Raw genomic sequence first — 26,695 nt, forward strand, 5'->3', positions numbered from 1 at the left:
GCTAATCACCCTGATTTTTCACCATAAGTTACACAGCATATACCACCCACTTCTGTGAACTTCTAGTGTTGACCGTCAATGTTGCCTCCTATATCTCTTCCACCTCACTCACCAGTTCAAGGTTAAGTGACGGATGCTTTCCAGCTACCAAATATCTCACTCACTGTACCAGAGAGCATTTTTAGAAGTCAGCAATGGTCAACAAAAAAGTTGCAGTGTCAGGGTTCACACTCCCTGGGACTGACCACACTAAGCGAGGCATCATGTGAATGGTGTATGCATTCCTCACTGATTCAGACCTAGCCAACAATAAGTTTTAGGAATTTTTTCCCCACAAGATTCTAATTTAGTGCTCATTTATGCTGCCCAACATAGTAATGGATCGCCTACGGGCAGGCTCCCCTTGGATGAATAACTTTCATACTGAGTTCTTCAAAATAAATGAATTGCATTTGAATTTGGATTTTACTCTAATGTATTGAAACCAAGATAACATCATAGGTTAACATTCATGTTCATGAAATGCTAATGAAAAGGTTGCCATAAGAAATCAATGTTTCTTTAAAAAAGTTATTTTAGACTAATGGAAGCCTTGTTCTCTATTTAAGGATTCCAAGCTAATAGGATTAATTAGATGGACTGCATTTACAGTGCTAAAGGAAAATGACATTGAAATTGGATCACAGTAATTGCAAGGAAAGAGAAAGTCACATAGGGAGAAGCTTCCTTAACACTTTATTCACACGAAAGATAAACAACAACAAATAGATAAGAGCAAAGCATGAATTTACTTTTGACCAAAGAATCGAAGTCTCTCACCCGACTTGAAGGTTACATATTTGAAATGGTGTCACAGTGTATATCATTCATTAGTATTTATTAACAATTGATTATTTAACATGTGTGATTATTAACATATATATGTTGCAATTCAGGGAGCAGACTCTAAGTAAGTTAAATTCTAGTATCCCATATGTGCTACCAAAAATTATTACATCTTATTTTCTTTAGTCTTTTTCTCAAGAAGAACACTATTTCTTTTTCTTTGGTAAACTGAAGGGAAACACCCTGACCATCAGCCCATCACTCCTAGAGAAATAGAAAAATGATGGTTATCACACGGGGCCGGGGGGTGGGGGGGCTTAGATCATGAAACCTACTTCAAATATTTGTGGAGAAAATGATAGTGATAGATGTTTCCTTTGGTGCAAAATTGAAATTCTCGCAAACTTTTCATCATATGCATTCTCCGTGAACTTTTTGAGGGTCTTTCCTATTGGTGAGCAAACAAATGACTGAAACATTGAATGATTCTGCTTCATAGGTCCCTTTTGCTTATACTCACTGGAAAAGGTAGAACAAATCAAATGGTTTCCTGGATGCTAAGCTATTAACCATTAAATCATAGTACATACTGACAGAGGAATCACCACATCGGGGTACACTCTCTGGAGTTTAAGTTTCAGCTACCACGGCTAGTTTGGGCCATTTGCCTAAGAGCATTCTTTTGTGTTATCCTTTGAAAGGCTTCCTTCACTTCTTTGTTCCTCAAAGTATAGATAACAGGATTCAGAGCAGGAGTGACCACTGTGTACATGAGTGCCGTCGCTTTGTCTGTTCGCGGGGTGTGTGCCGTCTTGGGTTGGAGGTACGTGAACAAAGCAGTGCCGTAGAAGAGGGAAACGACCAGGATGTGAGAGGAACAGGTGGAGAAAGCTTTGCGGCGGCCGGCTGCTGAGGGCATTCCCACGATGGTCCCAAGTATGCGCATGTAGGAGCAGAGAATGAGGAGGCAGGGGCTCATGATGAAGAGGACAGAGACACAGAACAGCACCAGCTCATTGTGGGAGGTATCTACGCAGGCCAGCTTCACCACGGGCATGATATCGCAGAAGAAGTGCTGAATCCTCCCTGCTCCACAGAAGGGCAGACTGAAGATCCACGTGGTCTGGGCTGACTCCACCACCACCCCGGTGAGCCAAGATGCTGCAGCCAGCTTCAGGCACACGCCAGGACCCATCAGGAGGGAGTAATGCAGTGGGTAGCAAATAGCCACAAAGCGGTCATAAGCCATGGCTGCCAGCAGGCAGCATTCTGTCAGCCCCAGGATGGTAAATGTGTACATCTGGGCTGCACAGCCTGCCACACTGATGGTCTTGTTCTGCACCAGCAGGTGCACCAGCATCTGAGGCACCACACTGGTGATGTAGCACATCTCCAGGAAGGAGAGGTTCACCAGGAAGAAATACATGGGGGTGTGCAGGGAAGGGGTGACGCTGATCAGGAAGATAATGATGGAGTTGCCTCCCAGCGTAAATAAGTAGATGACTAAGAACACACCAAAGAGGACCAGCTGTAACTCTGCTAGAGAGGAAAAAGCCACAAACGTGAAATGGGTACAGAGGGTCTGATTTCCAATCATCGTGGACTTGGAGCCACGATGAGACAATAGGAGGCAGACGATACCAATGAACCAACTGTCTAAAACAGCTCTCTGTCCAGCTACAGCAAGAAACTCCCCCAGAGTCTGTGATCGGAGGTGGACGTCCGACACCCAGAGTCCTTTTGTCCCACCTTTCTAGATTACTACTCGGAATGCTTGCATTCCTCCTGACTTTGAGCTGTGGGTGGATCCTTTGTTATTTTACAAAAAATTTAAAGAAACAGTTCTTTTAAGTGATATCACCTGACGGTTTGTTTTTACCCTATCAATGCTGTCGTTGTATATAACAGTGTTTTGTAAGTAGTATATGAAGACATAAGAACTGTGAATGCATCACCTACGGGGCTGGTATTTGGCACAGCAGTGAAGACGCCACTTGCGATGTCCGTGTCCCGTTCCAGAGTGCCGGATTTCAAGTCCCAGCAAATCTTCTGATTCCAGATTCCTGCTACTGCACACCCTGGAAGGCAAAAGGAGACAGCTCAAGTTCTTGGTTTCCCACACTTCCCTGTGAGGCCTGCATGGAGTTCCGGACTCCGGCTCTCAGGCATTTGGGAGATGAACCATCAGATAGAAGACTTCTGTCCATCTCTCTGCCTTTCAAATAGAATGCTTTTAGGTAAATTTGCAAAGGGTCATATAAAACTTGGGTATAAGGCAAAGATAATATGTTCCTGTCTTTAAATTTCTCCAACTTTTCTTCAAGTTACACTTACATTTATACACACATTTTTGCAGTTCGGCTTAGACAGGCTACACCAAAGTAGACAGTGAGATCCAAGGAAATAAAAACTAACAGAATCTTCTTTTCAAAATAATGGAATTTTCAAGGAAATCATGAGTAGGAGAACATAGCTAGAACTAGAAGGTAAATGTTGTTTTCCTTTTGTAGAGCTTCCTACAATTTTGAAAAAGAACATGGCTTTAAGGGATTGGCAGTATTTTTATTCTTAATAGCTACCATAGGGATTGTACCCACTGTGTGGCATAATTATATGTGCCTCTAGAGGATTATGTTTGGAAACAACAAGGATGGATGTTACATGTGCAATTTGGTTTTTTAGTATTTTAATGTATTTCCAGAGATAACCTATTGTGCCAATTACATTATTAAGCTTCAATGCATAAAATGTAAGTTTTTTTAAATGCACCTATCATGCCAATGAAATAAATATGGAACTTTATGGATGTTTGTCATAATTATCTCCTCCAATGAACATGATGACTCAGGTATTTGTACAGCAAAGGCAACACAATTCCTCCCTAACTCCCACGTGTGATAGTCATTTTATTCTTATTGGTGATTCAGTTGTCAGCAGCACACAAATGGGCATGGTGAGGAATATTCAAAATTTCCAATGGAATTAAGGCAAACAATTTATCAGAAGTTAAAAAAAAAAACTCTTGTACTCTCTTCAGCAAGTGAAAAACTTTCTCATTCTCAGTGACACTCATGTCCTCCACCAGAACAGTTTCTTTTCTCTGACAAATTGACAGAGTTCAGGAGATGAGGAGCAAATACGGCCCCTGAGAAGTCACATGTGAAGCTATTGTGTGACATAGACGTGAGTTTCCTCTCACAAGTCCCATCTTAAACCCAAGGATGGCAATTTGTGTTAGGGTTCTCTGAAAGAGGCGATAGGATAGGGTAAGATAGATAGATAGACACATGATAGACAGATAGATAGATAGATACATACATACATACATACATACATTAGATAGATAGATAGACAGACAAAACTATAGACACAGAGAGAGAAAGAAAAAGAGACCACTGGGATATGGGTTCATTTGATATGGCCGCTCAGTCTCAGGACAGGCCATCTGCCAGATGGAGATGCTGGGATGGAGGCATCCTGGCTCACGTCCAGATCCAGAGGCCTCAGAGGGAAGCTGATAATGTAAGCCTCCATCTGAGGCCACACTTCTGTGCACCCAGGCCCCTGGCATCCTGAGTTCATGGAGCCTGGAGTTCCCAGGAGAGGAAGAGCGGGACGGAGGCAGACGCGGTCCCCTTCCTGGATCTCGTTGTCCCCAGGCCTCTGCAGATGCGATGGTGCCCACTCCCAGGGAGGGTGGGTCTTCCCAAGTCCCCTCGGCCTCACACACTGATCTCTGGAGACACCTACAGATGCATCCCAGCTTACCAGGCTGCCTGCTGTTCCTTGGCCCAGTCAAGCTGAGATGAAGCTTCCCAGCGTGGAGTTTTAGGTAGTGTCTCACCCTAGACAGTGTACACGTTCTTGGTGCTTCTCCTGTAGCCTCAGAAAAAATGAAGCCTTGTGTGTTTCGGGTATTCTTTAAAAATTGTTTTTATGGGACCTGCACTGTGATGTAGTGGATGAAGCTGCTGCCTGCAGTGCTGGCATCCCATGTGGGCGTGGTTCAGGTCCTGGTTGCTCCACTTCTGATCCACATCCCTACTATTGCGTCTGGGAAAGCTTTGGAAGATGGTGCACGTCCTTGGGTCTCTGCACTCAGATGAGAGACCTGGAGGAGGCTCCAGCTCCTGGCTTCAGATTGGCACAGCTCTGGCCTTTTCGGCCATTTGAGGAATGAACCAGAGGATGGAAGGAGATCTCTCTCTCTCTCTCTCTCTTTCTGTCTGTCTGTCTCTGCCTTTCAAATAAATAAACAAATTTTATTTTTTTAAAATTTTTTATTTAATAAATATAAATTTACAAAGTACAACTTTGGCGCCGTGCGCTGCAGCCTGCTCGCAGCAGCCTCCTGCCCCGCGCAGACATGGCCTCAGGTGCCGCCACCACCGCCGCTGTGAAGGGATTTGGGGCCCTGGGATAGGAAGGTCCACAGGCATCTCCCAGCATCTCTGGAGTCCCTGCGTTTGAGTGCGCTTCCCCAGGAATTAGGCAGCCTCTGCTGTCGTGTGGAATCAGCCACGATTGGAATAATTGGTGGAACAGGCCTGGATGATCCAGAAATTTTAGAAGGAAGAACTGAAAAATATGTGGATACTCCATTTGGCAAGCCATCCGATGCCTTAATTTTGGGGAAAATAAAAAATGTTGATTGCGTCCTCCTTGCCAGGACCATGACAAGGCCTCAGACCTTCTATGATGGAAGTCATTCCTGTGCCAGAGGAGTATGCCATATTCCAATGGCTGAGCCATTTTGCCCCAAAACAAGAGAGGTCCTCATAGAGACTGCTAAGAAGCTAGGACTCCGGTGCCACTCAAAGGGGACAATGGTCACAATTGAAGGACCTCGATTTAGCTCCCGGGCAGAAAGCTTCATGTTCCGCACTGGGGAGCGGATGTTATCAATATGACCACTGTTCCAGAGGTGGTTCTTGCCAAAGAGGCTGGAATTTGCTATGCAAGTATTGCCATGGCAACAGATTATGATTGCTGGAAGGAGCACGAGGAAGCAGTTTCAGTGGACCGAGTCTTAAAGACCCTGAAAGAAAATGCCAATAAAGCCAAAAGTTTGCTCCTCACCACCATACCTCAGATAGGGTCCACAGAATGGTCCGAAACCCTCCATAACCTGAAGAATATGGCCCAGTTTTCTGTTTTATTACCAAGACATTAAAATAGCACGGCTGCCTAGAAAAAAGGTGACTTTCTAGTTCCTGTCGTCGTGGGAATTGCTGCTTAACTTGGGGAAAAAAAATTCCTGAGAAAGACATGCAGCTTTCATGCACATTCCTGGGAGAGAAAAACACGTGTAGGAAAGAGAGTACACTGCAGATGCTCAAGACTCCTCCTGGAAGACCTGGACTACTGCAAAACATGGGAGAAAAAGCAAGTGCCCCGTCCACATGTGGGTAAAAATCGTACATTTTAGAATTAAACAAGATACATTCTTCCCTCTGCCTATTAAATTTGCCACAGTAAAGGCCGGGAAGTAATAACTGGTTTCCTGTGTTGCCAAAGACGGTGAAGAAGAAATGGGACTCTGGCTACTTATTGATGTGACTGTAAATTGGTGCAATCTTTGGAAGGCAGTTTGGTAAAATGTATCAACAGGCTCAAAAATATATAGGCATTTTATTTTGTGCATTCTCTTAAGAATTTCTTTCAGAAATTATCATATACATATATAAATAAGAATTTTAATAGGATTAGTAATAGCAGATTTTCAAAACAATATGAATATCCAGCAGTTGGAGATAAGTTGTGGTTGAACTGTGAAGCAGTCAACTGAAAATCATGTTTTCACATAATATTTGATATCTAAAAGAAATGACCATTCTATAATATAAAGTGAAAAACTATGTAAGCATTTTACAGTACTTGTTTTAAAATGCCATGTTAATGTACAGCAAGACTAGAAGTATACAAAATCTTTTATTGTATTTGGGGGAGGAGATACTGGGTAATTTTTATTTTCTTTGAATCTTTCTGTATCCTCATGGTTTCCTACAATGAGTATAATCAAATAATAAAGTTGTAAAAAATAAAAACAAACAAACAAACAAAAAAAACAAAGTACAACTTTTGCATTGTTGTGGCTTTTCCCCCCATAACCTCCCTCCCACCCACAACCATCGCATCTCCCACTCCTTCTCCCATCCCACTCTTCATCAACATTCATTTTCAATTATCCTTATATACAGATGATCAACTTAGTATATACTAAGTAAAGATTTCAATAGACTGCACCTACACAACCGCACAAGATATAGAGTACTGTTCAACTAGTAGTTTTACCATTAATTCTGATAGTACGACACATTAAGGACAGAGATCCTACGTGGGGAGCAGGTGCACAGCGACTCCCATTGTTGATTTAACAATTGACACTCTTATTTATGACGTCAGTAATCACCCAAGGCTCTTGCCATGAGCTGTCAAGGCTATGTAAGCCTCCTGGGTTCACCAACTCTGATCATATTTAGTCAAGGCCATATCACAGTGGAGGTTCCTTCCTCCCTTCAGAGAAAGCTGCCTCCTTCGTTGATGGCCTGTTCTTTCTGCTGAGATCTCATTCACCGAGATCTTTCATTCAGGTCATTTTTGCCACAGTGTCTTTGCTTTCCATGCCTGCGAGACTCTCATGGGCCTTTTAGCCAGATCTGAATGCCCCAAGGGTTGATTCTGAGGCTGGAGTGCTGTTTAAGACATTTGCCATTCTATGAGTCTGCTGTGTGTCCTGCTTCCCCCCGCAGGATCATTCTCTTCCTTTTAATTCTATCCTTCATTATTTGCAGACACTGGTCTTAATAGTGAAATCTCTGACACTTAGCCTATCTTTTTGATCAATTATGTACTTAAACTGATCACTTTAACAAGTGAGATGGCACTGGTACAGCCTCCTTGATGGGACTGAATTGGAATCCCCTGGCACATTTCTAGCTCTACCATTGGAGGTGAGTCCGAGTGAGCGTGTGCCGAACTGTACATCTCCTCCTTCTCTTATTCCCACTCTTATATTTAACAGAGATCACTTTTCAGTTAATCTTAAACGCCTAAGAATAATTGTGTATTAATTACAGAGTTCAATCAATGGTATTAAGTAGAACAAAAAAAAAAATACTAAAAGGAATAAAATAGTAAGTTGTTCCTCAACAGTCAAGACAAGGGCTGATCTGGTCATTGTGTCTCATAGTGTCCATTTCACTTCAACGGGTTTCCTTTTAGGTGCTCAGTTGTCGCCGATCAGGGAAAACATATGATGTTTGTCCCTTTTGGACTGGCTTATTTCACTCAGCATGATATTTTCCAGATTCCTCCATTTTGTTGCAAATGACTGGGTTTCATTGCTTTTTACTGCTGTATAGTATTCTATAGAGTACATATCCCATAATTTCTTTATCCAGTCATCTGTTGATGGGCATTTATGTTGGTTCCAGGTCTTAGCTATTGTGAATTGAGCTGCAATAAACACTGAGGTGCAGGCAGCTCTTTTTTTTCCAGTTTAATTCCTTTTGGGTAGATTCCAAGGAGTGGGGTGTCTGGGTCCTGTGGTAGGGTTATATTCAGGTTTCTGAGGAATCTCCAAACTGTCTGCCATAGTGGCTTTACCAGTTTGTATTCCCACCAACAGTGGATTAGTGTCCCTTTTTCCCCACATCCTCACCAGCATCTGTTGTTAGTTGATTTCTGTATGTGAGCCATTCTAACCAGGGTGAGGTAAAACCTCATTGTGGTTTTGATTTGCATTTCCCTGATGACTAGGGATCCTGAACATTTTTTCATGTGCCTGTTGGCCATTTGGATTTCCTCTTTTGAAAAATGTCTGTTAAGGTCCTTGACCCATCTTTTTATTGGGTTGTTTGTTTTGTTGCTGTGGAGTTTCTTGATCATTTTATAGATTCTAGTTGTTAATCTTTTATCAGTTGTGTAGTTTGCAAATCATGTCTCCCATTCTGTTGGTTGCCTCTTCACTTTCCTGACTGTTTCTTTTGCTGTAAGAAACTTCTTAATTTGAGGTAATCCCATTTGACAAACAAATTTTAAAAAATTATTTTTATTTCTTTGAATGGCAAAGGGTGAGGGATGGAGAGAAAGAGGCAGAGAGAGAGAGCTCATCCATGCTTCTATCCACTTCCCAAATGGCTGCAACAGCCACATCTGGGCCACGCTGAAGGCAGAAGCTGCATCTGGGTCTCCTACATGGGTGCAGGGACCCAGGTACTTGGATCATCTTCTGCCGCTTTCCCAGGTGCATTAACAGGGAGCTGGATCGGAAGGGAGCAGTTGGGATTCCAGCAATAACCAATATGGGCTGGCAACATTGCAGGAGAGAGCCTGTGGCTTACTCTGCTGCACCACAACCCTGACCCAGCAATATGGCATTTTTGAAGGGATGAGAAGAGTGTTCAAAGAGAGAATGCCTAACTGTGCCAAACTTTTCTGAGAAGTTGTGAACAAGTTGCTTTCAATATCTGTTCATTTTTAGCTCCACCTTGGCCATTGGTAACTTTGGAAATCAGTAACTTTGAAAAAGAAGTAAGAAGATGAAGCACATCGAAGTTTTTTGAAAGCAAATTTGAATTATAAAAATAACAGCAGGCTGGGGCCGCAGCTCACTAGGCTAATCCTCTGCCTGTGGCACCGGCACCCCGGGTTCTAGTCCTGGTTGGAGTGCTGGATTCTGTCCCGGTTGCCCCTTTTCCAGGCCAGCTCTCTGCTCTGGCCCGGGAGTGCAGTGGAGGATGGCCCAAGTACTTGGGAGACCAGGAGAAGCACCTGGCTCCTGCCTTTGGATTAGCACGGTGTGTCGGCCGCAGCGCGCCGGCCGCGGCGGCCATTGGAGGGTGAACCAACAGTAAAAGGAAGACCTTTCTCTCTGTCTCTCTCTCTCTCTGTCCACTCTGCCTGTCAAAAAAAAAAAAAAAAATAACAACAGCCAGTAGGGGCAGAAGGTTGGAGACATTTGGTCCTAACTGGCAAGAGAACGGGTGCTAAGTAGAGAAAAGGCAAGGACAGGACCAGATTTTGTATTGTTCCTATTCACTGTGATATTCAGGCCACAGAATTGTGAGCTTTAACACTTGATGTGAGGGTCTCCACTCATGTGTTTCTTTCCCACATCTTGGATATAGAAGAGTCTATGTTGGCCGGCGCCATGGCTCACTAGGCTAATCCTCCGCCTTGTGGCGCGGGCACACCAGGTTCTAGTCCTGGTCGGGGCGCCAGATTCTGTCCTGGTTGCTCCTCTTCTAGGCCAGCTCTCTGCTGTGGCCAGGGAGTGCAGTGGAGGATGGCCCAAGTGCTTGGGCCCTGCATCCCATGGGAGACCAGGATAAGTACCTGGCTCCTGCCATCGGATCAGCGCGGTGCGCTGGCCGCGGCGGCCATTGGAGTGTGAACCAACAGTAAAAGGAAGACTTTTCTCTCTCTCTCTCACTGTCCACTCTGCCTGTCAAAAAAAAAAAAAAAAAAGAGTCTATGTTGAATTTCAATTCTTGATTTAAAATATTAATTCAAAATTATCATGTATTATAGAGCAATTATAAACAAACGCAGGTATTATATAGAGTTCTCTTGCTTACAGTATTCGATTAGTGATAAGGGTCCAGTGTAATGTCATTCAAAACTTTTCTTGTGCTACTTCAGTTTCAGCTATCCGTGCACTCGAGGGCTGGGTGTCTGACATCCAATACAAGTGTAAGACTTATACTGAGTTCCTGGCTCCCAGCTTCAGCTTGGCTCAGTGTCAGCTGTGGTGGACATTCGGGGAGTGAACCAGCAGATAGGAGATCCCTGTCTGTCAGTCTGTCTGTGTCTTTCCCTCTCTCAGTCTTCCAAATAAATAAAAATTAAATAAGTAAGTAAATTTGTAATGTTAATAGTGTTTAGTATAGTATTAAGATCATTTTATAATAGTGATAATATGATTAACAGCTAATATTTTTACCTTTCATTAGAATGTTTGACAATTCATATGTAGAAGACTGTTACCTTATTTAATTTTCCTGGCAACTCCCTAGAAGAGTTATTATGGTTATCCTCATAGAGAGACCAAAACTTAGATATAGAGCTAAGTAATTTTCAGTGTATCATAGGTACAAAGGAGTAAGGCTGTGGTCTGACATTATGCTGTCTCACATGTATCATGGTTGGTTTTTCCTTTGTGTTGTCCTCTATTCCTGCTTCTAAATAAGTTTCAGTACAATGGATAACAATTGTGTTTTTGCTTGAGAGAATGCTGAGATGCCATGAACAGATTGGTAGCAGAAATACAGATGTTAAAGGCACAGCTGGCACGGTGGAAATGAAAGGAATTTTGCTGGAACATGAGAAGGGGATCATTGTTAGATGGCAGCAAAAGTTTACTGGAGGGGCCGGCACTGTGGTGTAGCGGGTAAAGCTTCTGCCTGCAGTGCCGGCATCCCATATGGGCACTGGTTCGAGTCTCGGCTGCTTTGCTTCTGATCCAGCTCTCTGCTGTGGTCTGGGAAAGCAGCGGAAGATGGTCCAACTGCTTGGGCCCTTGCACCAGTGTGGGAGACCAAGAAGTGTCGCTCCTTTGCCCGCAGAGGAATGACACTGTTTGCAGCTTATCAGTCTTCAGTAGACTTTTAATAAGAAAATAACAGTGACAGAGAAAGAATGAAGGGAGGAGAGTGGACAGAAAAGCCCCCTCCTTCCTCAGCGCACAGCTTATATACAATATCTGGCCAATTGCAAGTGGGCTCAAGTCCATGCACGGAACACTCCAATCCGCTGTCTGTTCACGCAGTGTGCATGTGTCCTCGGGCCAATCAGATGAGGTGTCACGCAGCAGGCAGGCTCACCGCGCGGTCCTTGGCGCCATCTTGTTGTTTACAACATTTTCAACTCCTCTGGAAAGTCCCGACCGTGGGAAAGCATTGCCCTAACCGAAACTAGCAACATCTGCCTTGTGATAAAGACACAGCAACAGCCATCAGACCGACCTTGACGTGGGGGCTCCCATGGCTGCGCATCCCATGGAGCCCCACACAGAAGAAGCACTTGGATCCTGGCTTTGGATTGGCCCAGCTCTGGCCGTTAAGACCATTTGGGGAGTGAACCAGAGGATGGAAAACCTTTCTCTCTGTCTCTCCCTCTCACTGTCTGTAACTTTACCTCTCAAATAAGTAAATAAATAATTTTTTAAAAAAGAAAGATAGATTCAGATCTTTATTTTGTTTTTAAGGAAACATTCCAGTGCTATTTAAATTACGAAGCTCTGTGACTTCTATAAAGTAACTTCCAGGTTAGTAGAGAAGGGTAGTCAGGTTATTAAAAAAACACATCTCCAGTTTAAATTACACAAGTAGTATTTTACAACATTTCATATGTATACACTTTGAGTGTATTTATATTTATGTATATTCCCCATTGTATTACTCAGCTTTTTATTACTGAAATGCAATCCCAAGACAACCTACTTAGGAAGGAGAGAGGTTTCCTTATGGTTCTGGAGGTGTACAATCCATGATGGAGCAGGTGCATTGATTTGGCTTCTGGTGATGGTGTTGGCTTGCAGAGCCTGGAGGGGAGCAGAGTGTCATGTGGGGAGGAGGGTAACATGGGTCTGTTCAATGTGGGGGCTCCACACTAATGTCAAACACAATCCAATCACCTCCCAAAGACCCCACCTTCAAACACTATCTTTATATCAAATATTCACCCTCTTAGTATCATTGATGTAAGACTTTGGCAACCAAACCTCTAATACACGGGGCATTGAGGGACATTCAGCCTCCAAACTGATAACCAAGCCTCGGCAGCTAACATGGTCTGGTTGAATTCCCACACTGAAGTTCTCAAACTGAAATTTGGTTACAGACCAAATCCTAGATCAACAAATCATATGGTGATTTTTATTTCATCAGCTGTAGGAGAGTATTTTTTCCTGCTGATATTTCTTCATTCTTTATTTTCTCAAGAAAACTTTCATCAGATGAGAATGATTAAAATGCAATCTTTTTGAGACTGGATCCATGTCTGTTTTACTCTTCAAATCTACTCCCTGCCACTGTGTCTAATCAAAATATCGAGAGGAAAAGAGCAGTTTCTGGGTGAGTCTAATATTACAACATGAAACATGTTCAACCAGGATGATTACCATGATACCCATTGCATGGTTCTGCAACAAATATAGTGGCAATAAATAAAGGAAGTTACTTCCACAGTTTTGTTAGCACATGAAAAATATTGCAAAGTATACTGTTAATTTCTGAGATGAAAATAAATGCAGACGTTCTAAGGATAAATAATTCACAGATTAGGAAAATAAGAAAAAAATTCTGGTTCTTTGTGTCATTGACCATGCTGAATATTATGAGATTTTACTGTCATGGAAACTTATGAATCCCCATATTGTTTATAATATAACTATATATATATTAGTGTTGTCCTATACCTTAGAGGTATAGTTATATTTTAATAATTATATCATTATGATGATATATAATATTACTATATTATGTGCAATACACAAGATATGATATGTAATATGATAATAAAGAATATATTATATATCATATAATATATAATATATCAAATCATATATCATACATGATATATAAGATGATAGTATATTCATGTATCATATGATATATAACATATAATCTACACATATAATAAATGATACATAATATACACTATATAATAAATAATATAATGCAATAATACAATATAAGTAATATTGTAATATACTATATAACATATATGTAAATAATATATAATAATAATACATAATATGTGACACATAACACATAAAGTGTATAATAAACAATATATTATAAATGAAATATATAATTTATAATATTATATTTACTAGTATATATGTGATATTATATAATATTACATGCATCATTATATGAAAAACATATATGATGTTATATAATGTATAGTATATGATATATGATATAATATATAATGCAATATATGAAGCATATATGACAATATATTATGTATCATTTATATATCACAATTATATAATATATTACATATGCATTATTATGTATCATGATATATAACATATATCAGATGATATATAATTAATTATATATTTATTATTATATATTATATAATATTCCTCAATATCTAATACATGTAACATATATAAGACATAATATATTCTGCACATAATATACATGATACATGACATATAATAACTCATATATTACATATAACACAGTGTGACATATATGATATATAAACAATCTACATATATCATGTAATACATTATCTATAATTAAATAATAAACCATTATATAATATATGGTATCTAATAACTCATATATATTGTCACATACTTAATATATCATATATAATATAATATGTTCACACTTCATTATGTTATATAATTATGTTATACAGTTATAAAATATATAATATATAACACACAATGCACTATCACATATATACCATTAAATATATTACATATGATATAATGTATTATATATATTATATACTATTCACCATTTAGCATAAAAGGTATATAATGTGATACAAATATATATAATTTAGCTTATTATGTGCAACTATAACTTAATAGTATATATATTATAGCATATTATGCATAATATAATACATGAAGTCAATATAATAGTATATAATAGATTTTACATATATGATGTTATATGCTATATATGAATTATTATATATCATATGACATTTTCAATATCATATGATATATAACATTATAGAGTATGTATTATAAATTTGTATGGTATATATCATATATAGTTATGATATATAATATTCATATCATATTATATGCAATATATACTACATGTTTCAGATATGGTATATAATATTTTGTTTTTATGTATTATATGATATAGTATGTATTATATGACAGATGTAATATGCTTGATGTGTATATTATATATTATATGATTTATAATAACATATATTATATACTTAGCACATATTATATCCTTACCACATATTGTATATATTTTATATTATATGTTTCATATATATTATGTTATGTAATATAGTATATAAAAACACATATAACAATATAATGTATATATTACAATATAATAATATAACACATGATAATATAATGTTTATTTATATTATGTAATATAATATATAATACATATATAATAATATAAATTATATATTATATTACATAATATATTTTATATATTGTAGATAATACAATATATTACATATTGTATTATATATTGTGTATAATATATTGTGTATAATACAATATATAAAATACATAATATATAAATATGCACAAATATATATTATATTCTATATAATATATATTTAATATGTTTACTATTTTAAATATGTAATTAATGTTATATAATATTATAAATTTAAATATATTATTTAAAATATATTACATGATATTACTAAACTCTCTAAGGTGTAGGACAACAGTAAAATGCATGCCAATTATCATCATTCCAATTATCAATTGAATTTGAAATAGTTAATTTTTTAAAAATATTTTGATCAAATACATGTTTAAAATAGTGGTATTTTCAGGAGTTAGTTTAAAAATTTAAGAAGCATGTAAGTCTGAAGGGCATGGTATACATTTTTCTCCTCAATGTTCAATCACAATGTAACAAAATAAATTACATTTACAGATAACAAAGCTGGAAATCTATGCTTTTCACATAATCTTGTCACATATTAATAGTTGTAAATTTAAGGGACTTGACCAATGCATCCAATAGTCTCACAACAAAGTGCCCATCATTGAAAGACACACAGTGAGCTCAGACCTGAGAACTAGGAAATATAGACAAGTGCATGAGCATTCTATATTCCCCTCCCCATGAGATGAAAATTATTGTTCAATTAATAGATTCTTTCTATTGTCTCAGGGATCATTTCCCCAAGGCCCATCACACTTTTAAATGGTATCATAAAATACATCAACTGCACAGAGCCAAGATTAGGCAGGTGATTCTGCCTGAGTCATTTGCTTAATTCTCAAGATTTTAGCTGTGGATCTATTTCAGGGTCAGTTATCATTTCTCTGAATATATTGCACACCATTTTTGGAAAAGTCATAAAACTTCTAATTATGGGAAGAATCACTATATTCCTAATGTTGTACTTATGAAATTTGTACTCATTAAAGAAATGATTTTTTGGGAAAAAATTCAATAAAAGAAGAAAAAACACAAACTTGTAATTAAAGAAGAAATAGAGGTTTTATTTGGTAAGAAATACCCAAATACTTATTTGTGATTTGTTTTATATCTCAATTTTTTTAAACATGTTATTTTAAATTTGCATTTGTGGATTGCAAAAAAGCATTGTTGGAAAACAAATAATGAAACTTTCCTTAAGCATGGAAAAAATAAAGCAAGGTGTAGAATATATCATTCAGCTTAGGTATAGAGTAGCACGGTAAATGTGTACTTTTCCATACATGCTCCTGTAGTTGCCAATGCTTGATGTGCTATTACTAAGAACTACTTGCACAGAAAAATTTGTGTGATGATTTGATTGTTAGCCAAAATACTGCACTGTAAGTCAGATGCAGCGCTTGAGTTCACAATAGTTGAATTAGTTTTGTGAGTGGCTCAGCAGATGTTCAATAGTAAGTGTTGATAATAGCAGGCATGGACTGGTAAGCACAGCAAGCTCCCCCTATGACCACATTCGGGGAAGATGCACAGTCACGGGCAGAACTGTTCTGATGCCAGGGCTTCAGTGTTGGGAGGATGAGTTTTCTACTGCAAGTCATATTTGTTCAGAGGGCTGTTTTTTTCTTTTTTCAGGTCTACTAAAACAAAATGACTATAACTACGTACATAGTAAGAAGTGGGGGCTCAGTGGAGTCGAACAATGCTTTGAGAGAAAATAGAAAAAATCACGTAAGTTAGCAGACCCACGAAGACTACTGAAAGCATGAATCAACATACGATTGTTTACTTATTTAATGACATCTATTTGCTGGGCTGTTCACATAAGCATGCACATATCTCCGAGTGTGTGTGTTGATCTATGTAAATGTGTGTGTATGGTGGATGAAATGGTGTAAGGTGCACTTCATTCAGTAGAAATGTGATTAATATAGTAAAGATTAGAAAGTCAAACCAGTCCATTATTTTCTTTGTTGCATCCTGAAATTATGGGCTATTAACAAACAAAAAGTAACACATGCTGCTGAGGATGCAGAAAATGAGAGACTCTTCTATACTGTTTATGGGAATGTAAATTGATACAGCCAATATAGAGAACAGTTTGGAGTTCCTTAAAAACTATGAATAGCTCTCCATGTGACCCAGCAATTCCTCTACTGGGTATATATCCAAAAGGTATGAAGTCAAGAGACATCCATTTCACCATATTTATTGCAGCACCATTCACACAGCTGAAACATGAAATCAGGCAGTGTGTCCATTATCAGATGAATAGATTTAAAAAAGTATATGTATGCAATAAAATATTATTCAGCTACAACAAGAACTAAATTTGTCATTTGCAACAAAATGGATGGAAATGGAGGACACTGTATGAAATGAAATAAACAAGACACAGAAAGATAAATACCATATGCTGTCTCTCATATGTGAAAACTAAAACATCCAATCTAGTCATAGAAGAGTAATTACTTGAGGGAATTTGTATAATGTGTACCAAATCAGAGTTAGAACAACAAAGGAAAAAGTTTCCAGTGTTACACAGCAGAGTGGGGGTAATGATAATTCACTCCTTATACATTTTGTGAGCAAGCAGAAGAAAAGAGCTCCAAGGCTCCAATGATAAGGTAGTGTCAACGAAGGGGAAATATTGATTGCATTGGCTGGATCAGTACACTTTGTATACATGTACTGAAATATTACACTGTAGCACATATATATGTACAACTACTGTTAAGAAATACTTAAAAAAGAAATTGCAATATTATCAAAAACTTAATAAGCATTCAGACTAAAAGGTCGGTAGAATATCCTATTCTATTCTTTGTTTAAACTCTTTCTACTTAAGCCTAACAAATACCATGCCTCTGGAGGAAAATTGGGGCTGCAGACCATGACTCTGATGATAGAAAAACTGTTACTAAGGTGATAAACAATTGGTAAGAATAATGCAAAATGTTCCTTTTTCCTTCATTATCTTATTATAAATATTCTTTCTGCTTCAGAGAAACCAAACAGTGAAACATCTCAGAACAGATGTGTGCTTTATGGATTTTACTAAAGTCATTTTTGAGCTTGTTTCCATACTGTTAGAAGATGTTTCGATACATGCTCTTTGAAACTGGCCTAAGATATGGTCTGTGAAAATCACACCAGAGTCACTGAATTCATTCTCCTTGGATTTACAAACAATCCCAAGATGCAAGTTTCCCTTTTCACCTTGTTCCTGGCCATCTATATGGTCACTTTGTTGGGCAACTTTCTCATTGTCACAGTTACCAGTGTGGATCCTGCTCTCCAAACACCCATGTACTTTTTTCTCCGAAACCTGTCCCTTCTGGAAGTCTGCTTCACCTTGGTCATGGTGCCCAAGATGTTGGTAGATCTGGTGTCCTCAAAGAAAACCATCTCTTTTGTGGGCTGTGGAACCCAGATGTACTTCTTCTTCTTCTTTGGTAGCTCCGAATGCTTCCTTCTCTCTATGATGGCTTATGATCGCTTCGTGGCCATCTGTAACCCCCTCCGTTACTCAGTCATAATGAACAGGTCCCTGTGCTTGTGGATGGCCATAGGTTCTTGGATGTCCGGTGTCCCTGTGTCTATGCTACAGACAGCTTGGATGATGGCCCTTCCTTTCTGTGGACCGAACGCTGTAGACCATTTTTTTTGTGATGGTCCTCCAGTGTTGAAACTAGTCACCGAGGATACAACCATGTATGAAATGCAAGCACTTGCTTCCACACTACTATTTATCATGTTTCCCTTCTCCCTGATTTTGGTCTCCTATACTCGCATCATCGCAACTATTCTGAGGATGCCATCGGCTACTGGCCGCCAGAAAGCTTTCTCCACTTGTTCCTCGCATCTCATTGTAGTATCTCTCTTCTATGGAACAGCCAGCCTGACGTACCTACGACCCAAATCCAGTCAGTCCTCTGAGAGCAAGAAGCTTGTGTCATTGTCCTACACTGTCATCACCCCTATGCTGAACCCCATCATCTACAGCCTGAGGAACAATGAAGTGAAAGGGGCAGTCAAAAGGGTAATCACTCAGAAGGTCTTGCGCAAGTCAGATGTGTTTTGAGTCCTGTGGTGGAGAGTGTTCATAGGAGCAGCAGAACCCACTGACCAAAGCTTACTAAGACTGGAAGAGTTGCCATCAGTGTCACTTTCTTGTAGTCAGTGCATCTCAGTGGGTCATTTTGGGTCTCAGGGAGAAGGAGACAGTACTCTCACATGGGGATGACTGAGAAAAAAATGCCATGAGAGGACTATTTAAAAGTTGAGGACAGGGTTCGGTGATATTGCCACCCAAGTCACACCATGGAAAGTCCTTGGCCTGAAGGGGCAAGTAGAGGGCATCTGTGTATTTATACAACTGCAGATGCTGTTTGACCTACGGTGGAGCTTTGTCCTGATGAGCCCATTCTAAGTTGAAAGTGTGACAAGGTAAAAAAGAATTGATTCCACCTAAGCTACCAGACATCCTAGCTTAGCAACCCAGTGCACTGTAGAGTGTTGCTTGATTACCTCCAGGATCGTGGCTGACTGTGAGCTGTGGATCACGGATGCTGCCCGGCTGCCCAGCATTGCACAGAGTATGCTGCCATGTACTGTTATGTCAGCCTTAGAAAATACCAGAATTCAGAGTACAGTTGCTACTAATTGTGTATGTTCTTCACAAATTTATAAAGGAAAAATTAAAAAAAAAAGACGTTGAACCATTATCAATCAAGAGCCATATGTATTTAAAAAAGCCACCTATTAGGAGCTCTGTCGTTCAGTAGAGGAAGGTAGCCACCCCAGCCTTATTCTGTTTTGATTCTCTCAAATCTATTGCTGGCTTCTGCTCTTGGCCAAACCAAATCTGAGACAGATGGCTTTAGGGCACAGGACAGGGTGGAAAGGGTAAGAGAAGTTACAGAGGGTAAATAAAAATCCCACTACAAATCACTATATGTATATTCTGCAACTGATATGATGCAAAGATGGAACATGCACTGTGCTTTAGTGACTGAAAAAGTTGAAAGTACAAGAATTCTTCATATTGCTTGAATGTTTAAATTAGGTTATTTAATAAACTTACTTTGGCATTAATATTTGGTGACATGATTCTGCATCATTTTGGTCATTGGCTAAATTAGTTACTAATTAATTAGTAATCAGCTATTCTTAGACATTATTTTATTCTTATATTTAAACAGGAGGCATTATCTTGATATAGTAAAGCAAAATAGAAAACATGGTTTATTGGGGCACTGCCTTAACACAAGCCATTATGACAATTTTAGAGATAGATCCTACTGTATTTTTATTTTGCATAAAAGTCAAACTAGGATCAGAAAATGTAAATAACTTGACAAGGTGAAGATAAGTAGCCACGATAAATTTAACTGGGGTTGGGAGGATCAGCGTTGTGGAGCATCAGGATAAGGGGCTGCTTTTGATGTTGGCATCCCATACTGGAGTACCAGGTGTAGCCCCAGCAGCTGCACTTCTGATCCAGCGCCATGCTAATGGGCCTGGGAAGGCAGGGGATGATGGTCCAAGTACTTTGGCCCCTGCCATACACATAGAGACCCAAATGGACCATGCTCCTGGCTTCAGCCTGGCCCAGTTCCAGCCATTGTGGCCATTTCAGGAGTGACCAGTGAATGGAGGATCTCTCTTTCTGTCTCTCCTGCTCTTTCTCATTCACTCTGCCTTTCAAATAAATATAAATAAATAGTATTAAAAATAACCTGGATTAAGATCCTTCTGAATTTGAAATCAATTATAATAAACCTTTAATCTCCAGATACATTTTTGTCATGGTAAAATCCTAGGAATTTTGGCTTTTAAAGCAGTGGAGGAGACAAAACTGAGATTGAGTAAAATTTAATTTTGAAAAATATCTTATATGTCCAGTAGCATGATATATTGGATTTGAATGTACAATGTGTACATAGCAGTATATCTTCCTTTAACTCTTCATTAATCAATGTATCTTATAACTATAAAACTTCTTCAAGCAGTAAATACTCTCCATCATTTAGCAAATTTCAGGAAATTTATTTATTTATTTTTAAAGATTTATTTATTTACTTGAAAGAGTTGCACAGAGAGAGAAGGAGAGGCAGAGAGAGAGAGAGGTCTTCCATTCGCTGGTTCACTCCCCAAATGGCCACAACGGCCGGAGCTGTGCCGATCTGAAGCCAGAAGCCAGGAGCTTCCTCCAGGTCTCCCACGTGGGTGCAGGGGCCCAAGGACTTGGCCCATCTTCTATTGCATTCCCAGGCCATAGCAGAGAGCCTGATCAGAAGTGGAGCAGCCAGGACTCAAACAGGGGCCCATATGGGATGCTGGCACTGCAGGCAGCGGCTTTACCTGCTATGCCACAGCGCTGGCCCCAAATTTCAGGAAATTTAAAAGCCACCACAAGTGTGCAACTTGCAGTGACTATTTCAGTTTAATTGTGACGTGTTGAGGTGCATATTTTTTGAGTGGGAGAAGAGTTTGAGGAAGGTCATTTCTATTCCTCTAAATCTTTCTCCTTGGGGTGGCATTTGGCACAACAGTTAAGATGCCCCGTGGGACACCTGCAGCCCACATCAGACTGCCTGGGTTTGAGTCCTGGCTCCTCTTCTGATTCCAGCTTCCTGCTAATATGCATCCTGGATCACAGAAAGTGATGGCTTGAGTATTTGGGTTCTGACCCACATGGGAGACCTAGACTGAATCCCCAGCTCTTGGTTTCAATCTGGCTTAGCCTGGCTGTTGCAGGCATCTGGAGATTGAACCAGTGAATGGAAAGTTGATCTTGTTCTCTCTCTCCCTCCTGTTTAAATAAATGAAAATTATTTAAAATTTTTATTTTAAATAAAAAAGTATTCCTCCTTTAACAGTCTTTCAATTTTTTAAATTTTTATTTAATAATTATAAATTTCCAAAGTACAGCTTATGGATTACAATGGCCCCCCCCCATAACTTCCCTCCCATCCGCAACCCTCCCATCTCCTGCTCCCTCTCCCATTCCATTCGCTTCAAGATTCATTTTCAATTATCTTTATATACAGAAGATCAATTTAGTATATATTAAGTAAAGATTTCAACAGTTTGCACCCACATAGAAACACAAAGTGAAAAATACTGTTTGAGTACTAGTTATAGCATTAATTCACATTGAACAACACATTCTTGAATTATTGTTACTAAGTTCAGTGATAACCTGCTGAAATTCTACTGCAATGATTTTCTGCTATCTGTATGTGACTCAAGAGCGGGTTGTGAAGTTGTAAAATCAGTTTAGCAGTGCAGCTTAACAAACTAGCACAGAAAAACGGAACAAGCAGTACATGAAAAGCGCTGAAGAGTGCATGTGACACGTAGCTCACACTCTCTGGGAACCTTAAAGATGTGTTACACTTTCACCACGTGCCCTGGTATAAACTGCATGGAGAAGATAATCACTTCTGCACACCCAGGCTGTCCCCTACCTACTGGGGTGGATCCAGACACCAGTGCATTTTAAGGCTCCCAGCTGCCGCCCATGTGCAGACAGTGATGAGAATCACAGACTCTCTGCTTGCTAATGGAGAAATTGAGGTCCACAGACAATTAATCAGCGACCACCAATGCCATGTCGGCACATAGTGGCAGGACCGGCCCTAGGACCCAGGTCCACTGCCTTCCAGGCATTCTGATACCCTGAGGGAGAAGGGAGGGAACTCACTTGGGATGCACTTGTTGCCACTGAACATGCGCCATCTCATTTAAGAAAGGCTGCTACAGGGCCATCCCATATGGGCGCTGGTTCAAGTCCCTGCTGCTCCACTTCTGATTCAGCTCTCTGCTATGGTCTGGGAAAGCAGCAGAAGATGGCCCAAGTCCTTGGGCCCCTGCACCCATGTGGGAGACCAGGAAGAAGCTCCTGGTTCCTGGCTTTGGATCTGTGCAGCTCCAGCTGTTGTGGTCAATTGGAGAGCGAACCAGCAGATGGAAGACCTCTCTCTCTCTCTTTTTCTGCCTCTCCTCTCTCTGTGTTACTCTGACTTTCAAATAAATAAATAAAATCTTTTTTTTTTTTTAAAGAAAGAAAATTAGGCTGTTACAATCACAGACAGCACTCATCTTACTGGTGAGAAAATCAGCCAGTCTTTTGGCTGGGCGTCCAGGCATGAACTCAGCTGGGATTCAAACCCCAAGCTCTGTGAGTACCAAGGGATGCTGCTTTCAAGTGCACTCAGAGGCTCTCCCTTCCTGGGTGGCCCCTCATCTTGGGTTCAGCTGTTGAACACATCCACCCACCTTGCCCTGTCCAGCTCCCAATTATAGCTGAGCTGAGACTTCCACACCCTCCCTCCTTTTTTTTTTTTTTTTTTTTTTTTTTTTTTTTTTTTTTTTTTTTTTGGACAGGCAGAGTGGACAATGAGAGAATGAGAGAGAGACAGAGAGAAAGGTCTTCCTTTTGCCATTGGTTCACCCTCCAATGGCCGCCGCGGCCGGCGTGCTGCAGCCGGCGCACTGCGCTGATCCGATGGCAGGAGCCAGGTACTTATCCTGGTCTCCCATGGGGTGCAGGGCCCAAGCACTTGGGCCATCCTCCACTGCACTTCCTGGCCACAGCAGAGAGCTGGCCTGGAAGAGGGGCAACCGGGACAGAATCTGGTGCCCCGACCGGGACTAGAACCCGGTGTGCCAGCGCCGCAAGGTGGAGGATTAGCCTAGTGAGCCGCAGCGCCGGCAACCCTCCCTCCTTTTAGGTCCATTACATTAAATTTTACAATTTTCTGGAATGAGTCAAAAGCAAAAGTTTATGTGATATGATTGCACAAGGTGAATTGTTCTGGATCTGTTTAATGAAACAGGTGCTATGTTTAATGATTCTGAGGGGAATTAAGTATAGCTGAACTTGGCCGGCGCCATGGCTCACTAGGCCAATCCTCTGTCTGCGGCACTGGCACACCGGGTTCTAGTCCCAGTTGGGGCACCGGATTCTGTCCCGGTTGCCCCTCTTCCAGGCCAGCTCTCTGCTGTGGCCCAGGAAGGCAGTGGAGGACGGCCCAAGTGCTTGGGCCCTGCACCCCATGGGAGACCAGGATAGGTACCTGGCTCCTGCCATCGGATCAGCATGGTGCGCTGGCCGCGGCGGCCATTGGAGGGTGAACCAACGGCAAAAGACCTTTCTCTCTGTCTCTCTCTCTCTCACTGTCCACTCTGCCTGTCAAAAAAAAAAATAACCTGTTTTCAGAATTAAAAATATCCTTGTCACCAGCATAAATATTTCCCAAACAGCCAGGTGTTCCTGGGGCGCACGGGAGAGCAGGAGTTCTTGCCACAGAGTCTTATGTGTTTGCAAAGAAAGAAAAGGGACCCTTGATCACATTTCAGTTTGGTGATTGGGGATTTCACTTTAGCTCAACATCCATTCATTGAGCCCGTGCTAAGCATAAGAGGCTCTAGACCTAGATCTTACACTGTCACAAAATTTAACTTTAAATGGATTACAAACATAAATGCAAATTGGCACCACATGCAGAATATAGGAAACATAGAGATGATGTTGGGTGTGCTGATGGCCTTTTAGATATGATCCCAAAAACACAATCCCTGAAAGAAAGGATTGAAAAGTTAATTTTTTTAAACTTAAAAATTTCTGCTCTGTGAAAGGCAGTGTCTAGAGAAAGGAAAGACAAGTCACAAACCAGGAGAAAATATTGGAAAAGAACACGTCTGACAAAGGACCGTTAACCAAAATATATATAAGAACTTTTAAAAGTCAACAACAATAAATAAACAATGCAATTAGAAAGTAGGCTAAGAGCATAAATCATTGGTGATGCCTCACAGAAGAAAATATATGGATGATTTATACACATATGAAAAGATGCCAAACATCACAAGTCTTAAGGGAAATGCAAATTGAAGCAAAAATAAGACAACAATATATACCTGTTAAAACGACTAAGTTCTAAAATGTTGAAAATAGCAAATGATGGCAAATATGTGGAGTAGCGGGAACTCTTATTCATTGATGGTAAGGATGTAAATGGTATTGCCCATTAGGAAAACAATAAGGTTGTTTCTTAAGAAGGCATTTCTTTACCAAAGAAGACAAAACCATAAAGGGAACAGATGGAAATACTGGAGCCTTCGTCAATCTTAGCAGCTGAGTCTTCAGCCAACAATAGACTGAAGGCTATTTCCAAATAAGGCAAACACTGACCTGAAGCCAATCTGACCATTTTGGAATGACATTTGCAATTCTGTTGCTATAAACATAGCCTCCACACAGTTGCAGGAGAGATCATTCTGTTAAGACCTGATCATTAACTGGTATATGAATCTTTTGCTCTGCTCAGTTAAACTCTGTTAAATTTAAGTTCTCTAAGATTTTTCTTTAAACACTGTTCTCCCTATCTTTCTCCAGACATCACCTAACTAACTTCCTCAGGGGACGCTTCCCTGAAACAGATACAACATAACTACTGCTCCATCTCCACTTGACTCTTAAATTGCATATTTTGTACATGACATTTTCACACCATATGTTATACGTGATACCTTTAATTATTATTATATTTCAATTATATTATTTCATTAATATGTGCTTATTCTCACTGAATTGTATTATTATGCAAAGGACTTCATCTAACACTGTATATTTAAGACTTAATGAAAAGCACATATTTGGAATTCTGTGAGTACACATTGAGTGAATCCCATATTTTATCTGAATCTTACGCTGTATCAGCTTTCTCTAGGCTTGAGTTATCTGAGCATGTAATGTTACCTTGATCTTGTTTGTAGGATCAAAAAGACTTGAATGAATTCTTTCATTTCTCAAAGCAATTGAGAGATACTTTCTTACAGGAAAAGATAAACTTGACAAAAAAGTGATTTGACCAAACTTTAAATAAATACTTTATATGTATCAAGCTTTTCAAATATGCTTAGCTGAAAGGTCCTGCTTATGGGTTCAATTAAGGAAAGATTTTACTTTAACATTTCCCACTTGCAATTTGTTTTTCTCCAGTTTTGCTCATACTGATTGATATACTTCTGTGTTTCAGAATTCACCAACTTCTAAAAGTAATGATGACCATGTAGGGCACACAGCCATTGGTGGTGACTGGAAATTCTCCAGCTCATGAAGTGGATTCATCAGATGGGACAGGAAGATATTTCTGGACCTGAGAGAGGCAGGGGCTGCGTCCATGGTCAGCAGGAAGTAGGCACAGAAGATATGATGACTCTACATCCTTCAGCATCCTCTTGAGATTAGGGGTCAGAATCTCTGATGGGGAATGATGTGGGAAAAGTCAGGGAGATGGATAGTTCATGAGCTGGAGGCTACACCTTTCCCACCTCCATGAAATCCTATTAACACATATGTTAATCAGATGACCCTGCCCCAGGACGAACCTCCTCTTACCTGGAACCTGGGGTCAGTACTATGGAACCACTCTGCCTTTTCAAAGCTCTTAACAAACTTGGTGGAGAGGAATGCCCTCTCTCTCTCTCTCTCTCTCTCTCTCGCTCTCGCTCTCTACCTCGTGCACCCAGGACAAGCAGAGCAGGGCATGAAATTCCATTTTTAACTTTTTGGCCCATCTCCCTAAATGAAGCCCTCATGTGCTCACTTTGTAAATAAACCTTATCACGCTGAAAAAAAAAAAAAAAAAAAAAAGAAAGCTTTATGGGTCAGCACCCAAGCATAGCTTGTTAAACTGCTGCCCGCGATGCTGGCATCCCATATG

General features: G+C 39.9%; 2 protein-coding genes, 1 long non-coding RNA gene and 1 pseudogene across 3 annotated transcripts; 3 read left to right on the forward strand and 1 right to left on the reverse strand.

The window, feature by feature from the left end:
* Positions 1–1,381: 1,381 nt before the first annotated feature.
* On the reverse strand, positions 1,382–2,493 carry LOC100355613 (olfactory receptor 10C1-like). The gene has a single exon (XM_017342160.3). The coding sequence runs from the start codon at positions 2,420–2,422 to the stop codon at positions 1,463–1,465; it is 960 nt and encodes a 319-aa protein (XP_017197649.2). The 5' UTR covers positions 2,423–2,493; the 3' UTR covers positions 1,382–1,462.
* A 2,698-nt stretch (positions 2,494–5,191) lies between these two features.
* LOC138844490 (S-methyl-5'-thioadenosine phosphorylase-like) lies at positions 5,192–6,478 on the forward strand (annotated as a pseudogene).
* Positions 6,479–7,574: 1,096 nt separating this feature from the next.
* LOC127491024 (uncharacterized) lies at positions 7,575–26,470 on the forward strand. The gene is made up of 3 exons (XR_007919489.2): positions 7,575–7,778; positions 16,593–16,688; positions 26,009–26,470. It is a non-coding gene; the product is annotated as an uncharacterized lncRNA (long non-coding RNA).
* On the forward strand, positions 17,830–20,080 carry LOC100342784 (olfactory receptor 10A7). The gene has a single exon (XM_002711045.4). The coding sequence runs from the start codon at positions 18,091–18,093 to the stop codon at positions 19,039–19,041; it is 951 nt and encodes a 316-aa protein (XP_002711091.2). The 5' UTR covers positions 17,830–18,090; the 3' UTR covers positions 19,042–20,080.
* Positions 26,471–26,695: the final 225 nt, after the last annotated feature.

This window comes from Oryctolagus cuniculus, chromosome 11, assembly GCF_964237555.1.
Source record: "Oryctolagus cuniculus chromosome 11, mOryCun1.1, whole genome shotgun sequence".
NCBI lineage: Eukaryota > Metazoa > Chordata > Mammalia > Lagomorpha > Leporidae > Oryctolagus > Oryctolagus cuniculus.

Coding starts and splice junctions, on each gene's coding strand:
- LOC100342784 (XM_002711045.4), top strand. CDS start 18,091: ATGGTCTGTGAAAATCACACCAGAGTCACTGAATTCATTCTCCTTGGA.
- LOC100355613 (XM_017342160.3), bottom strand. CDS start 2,422: ATGATTGGAAATCAGACCCTCTGTACCCATTTCACGTTTGTGGCTTTT.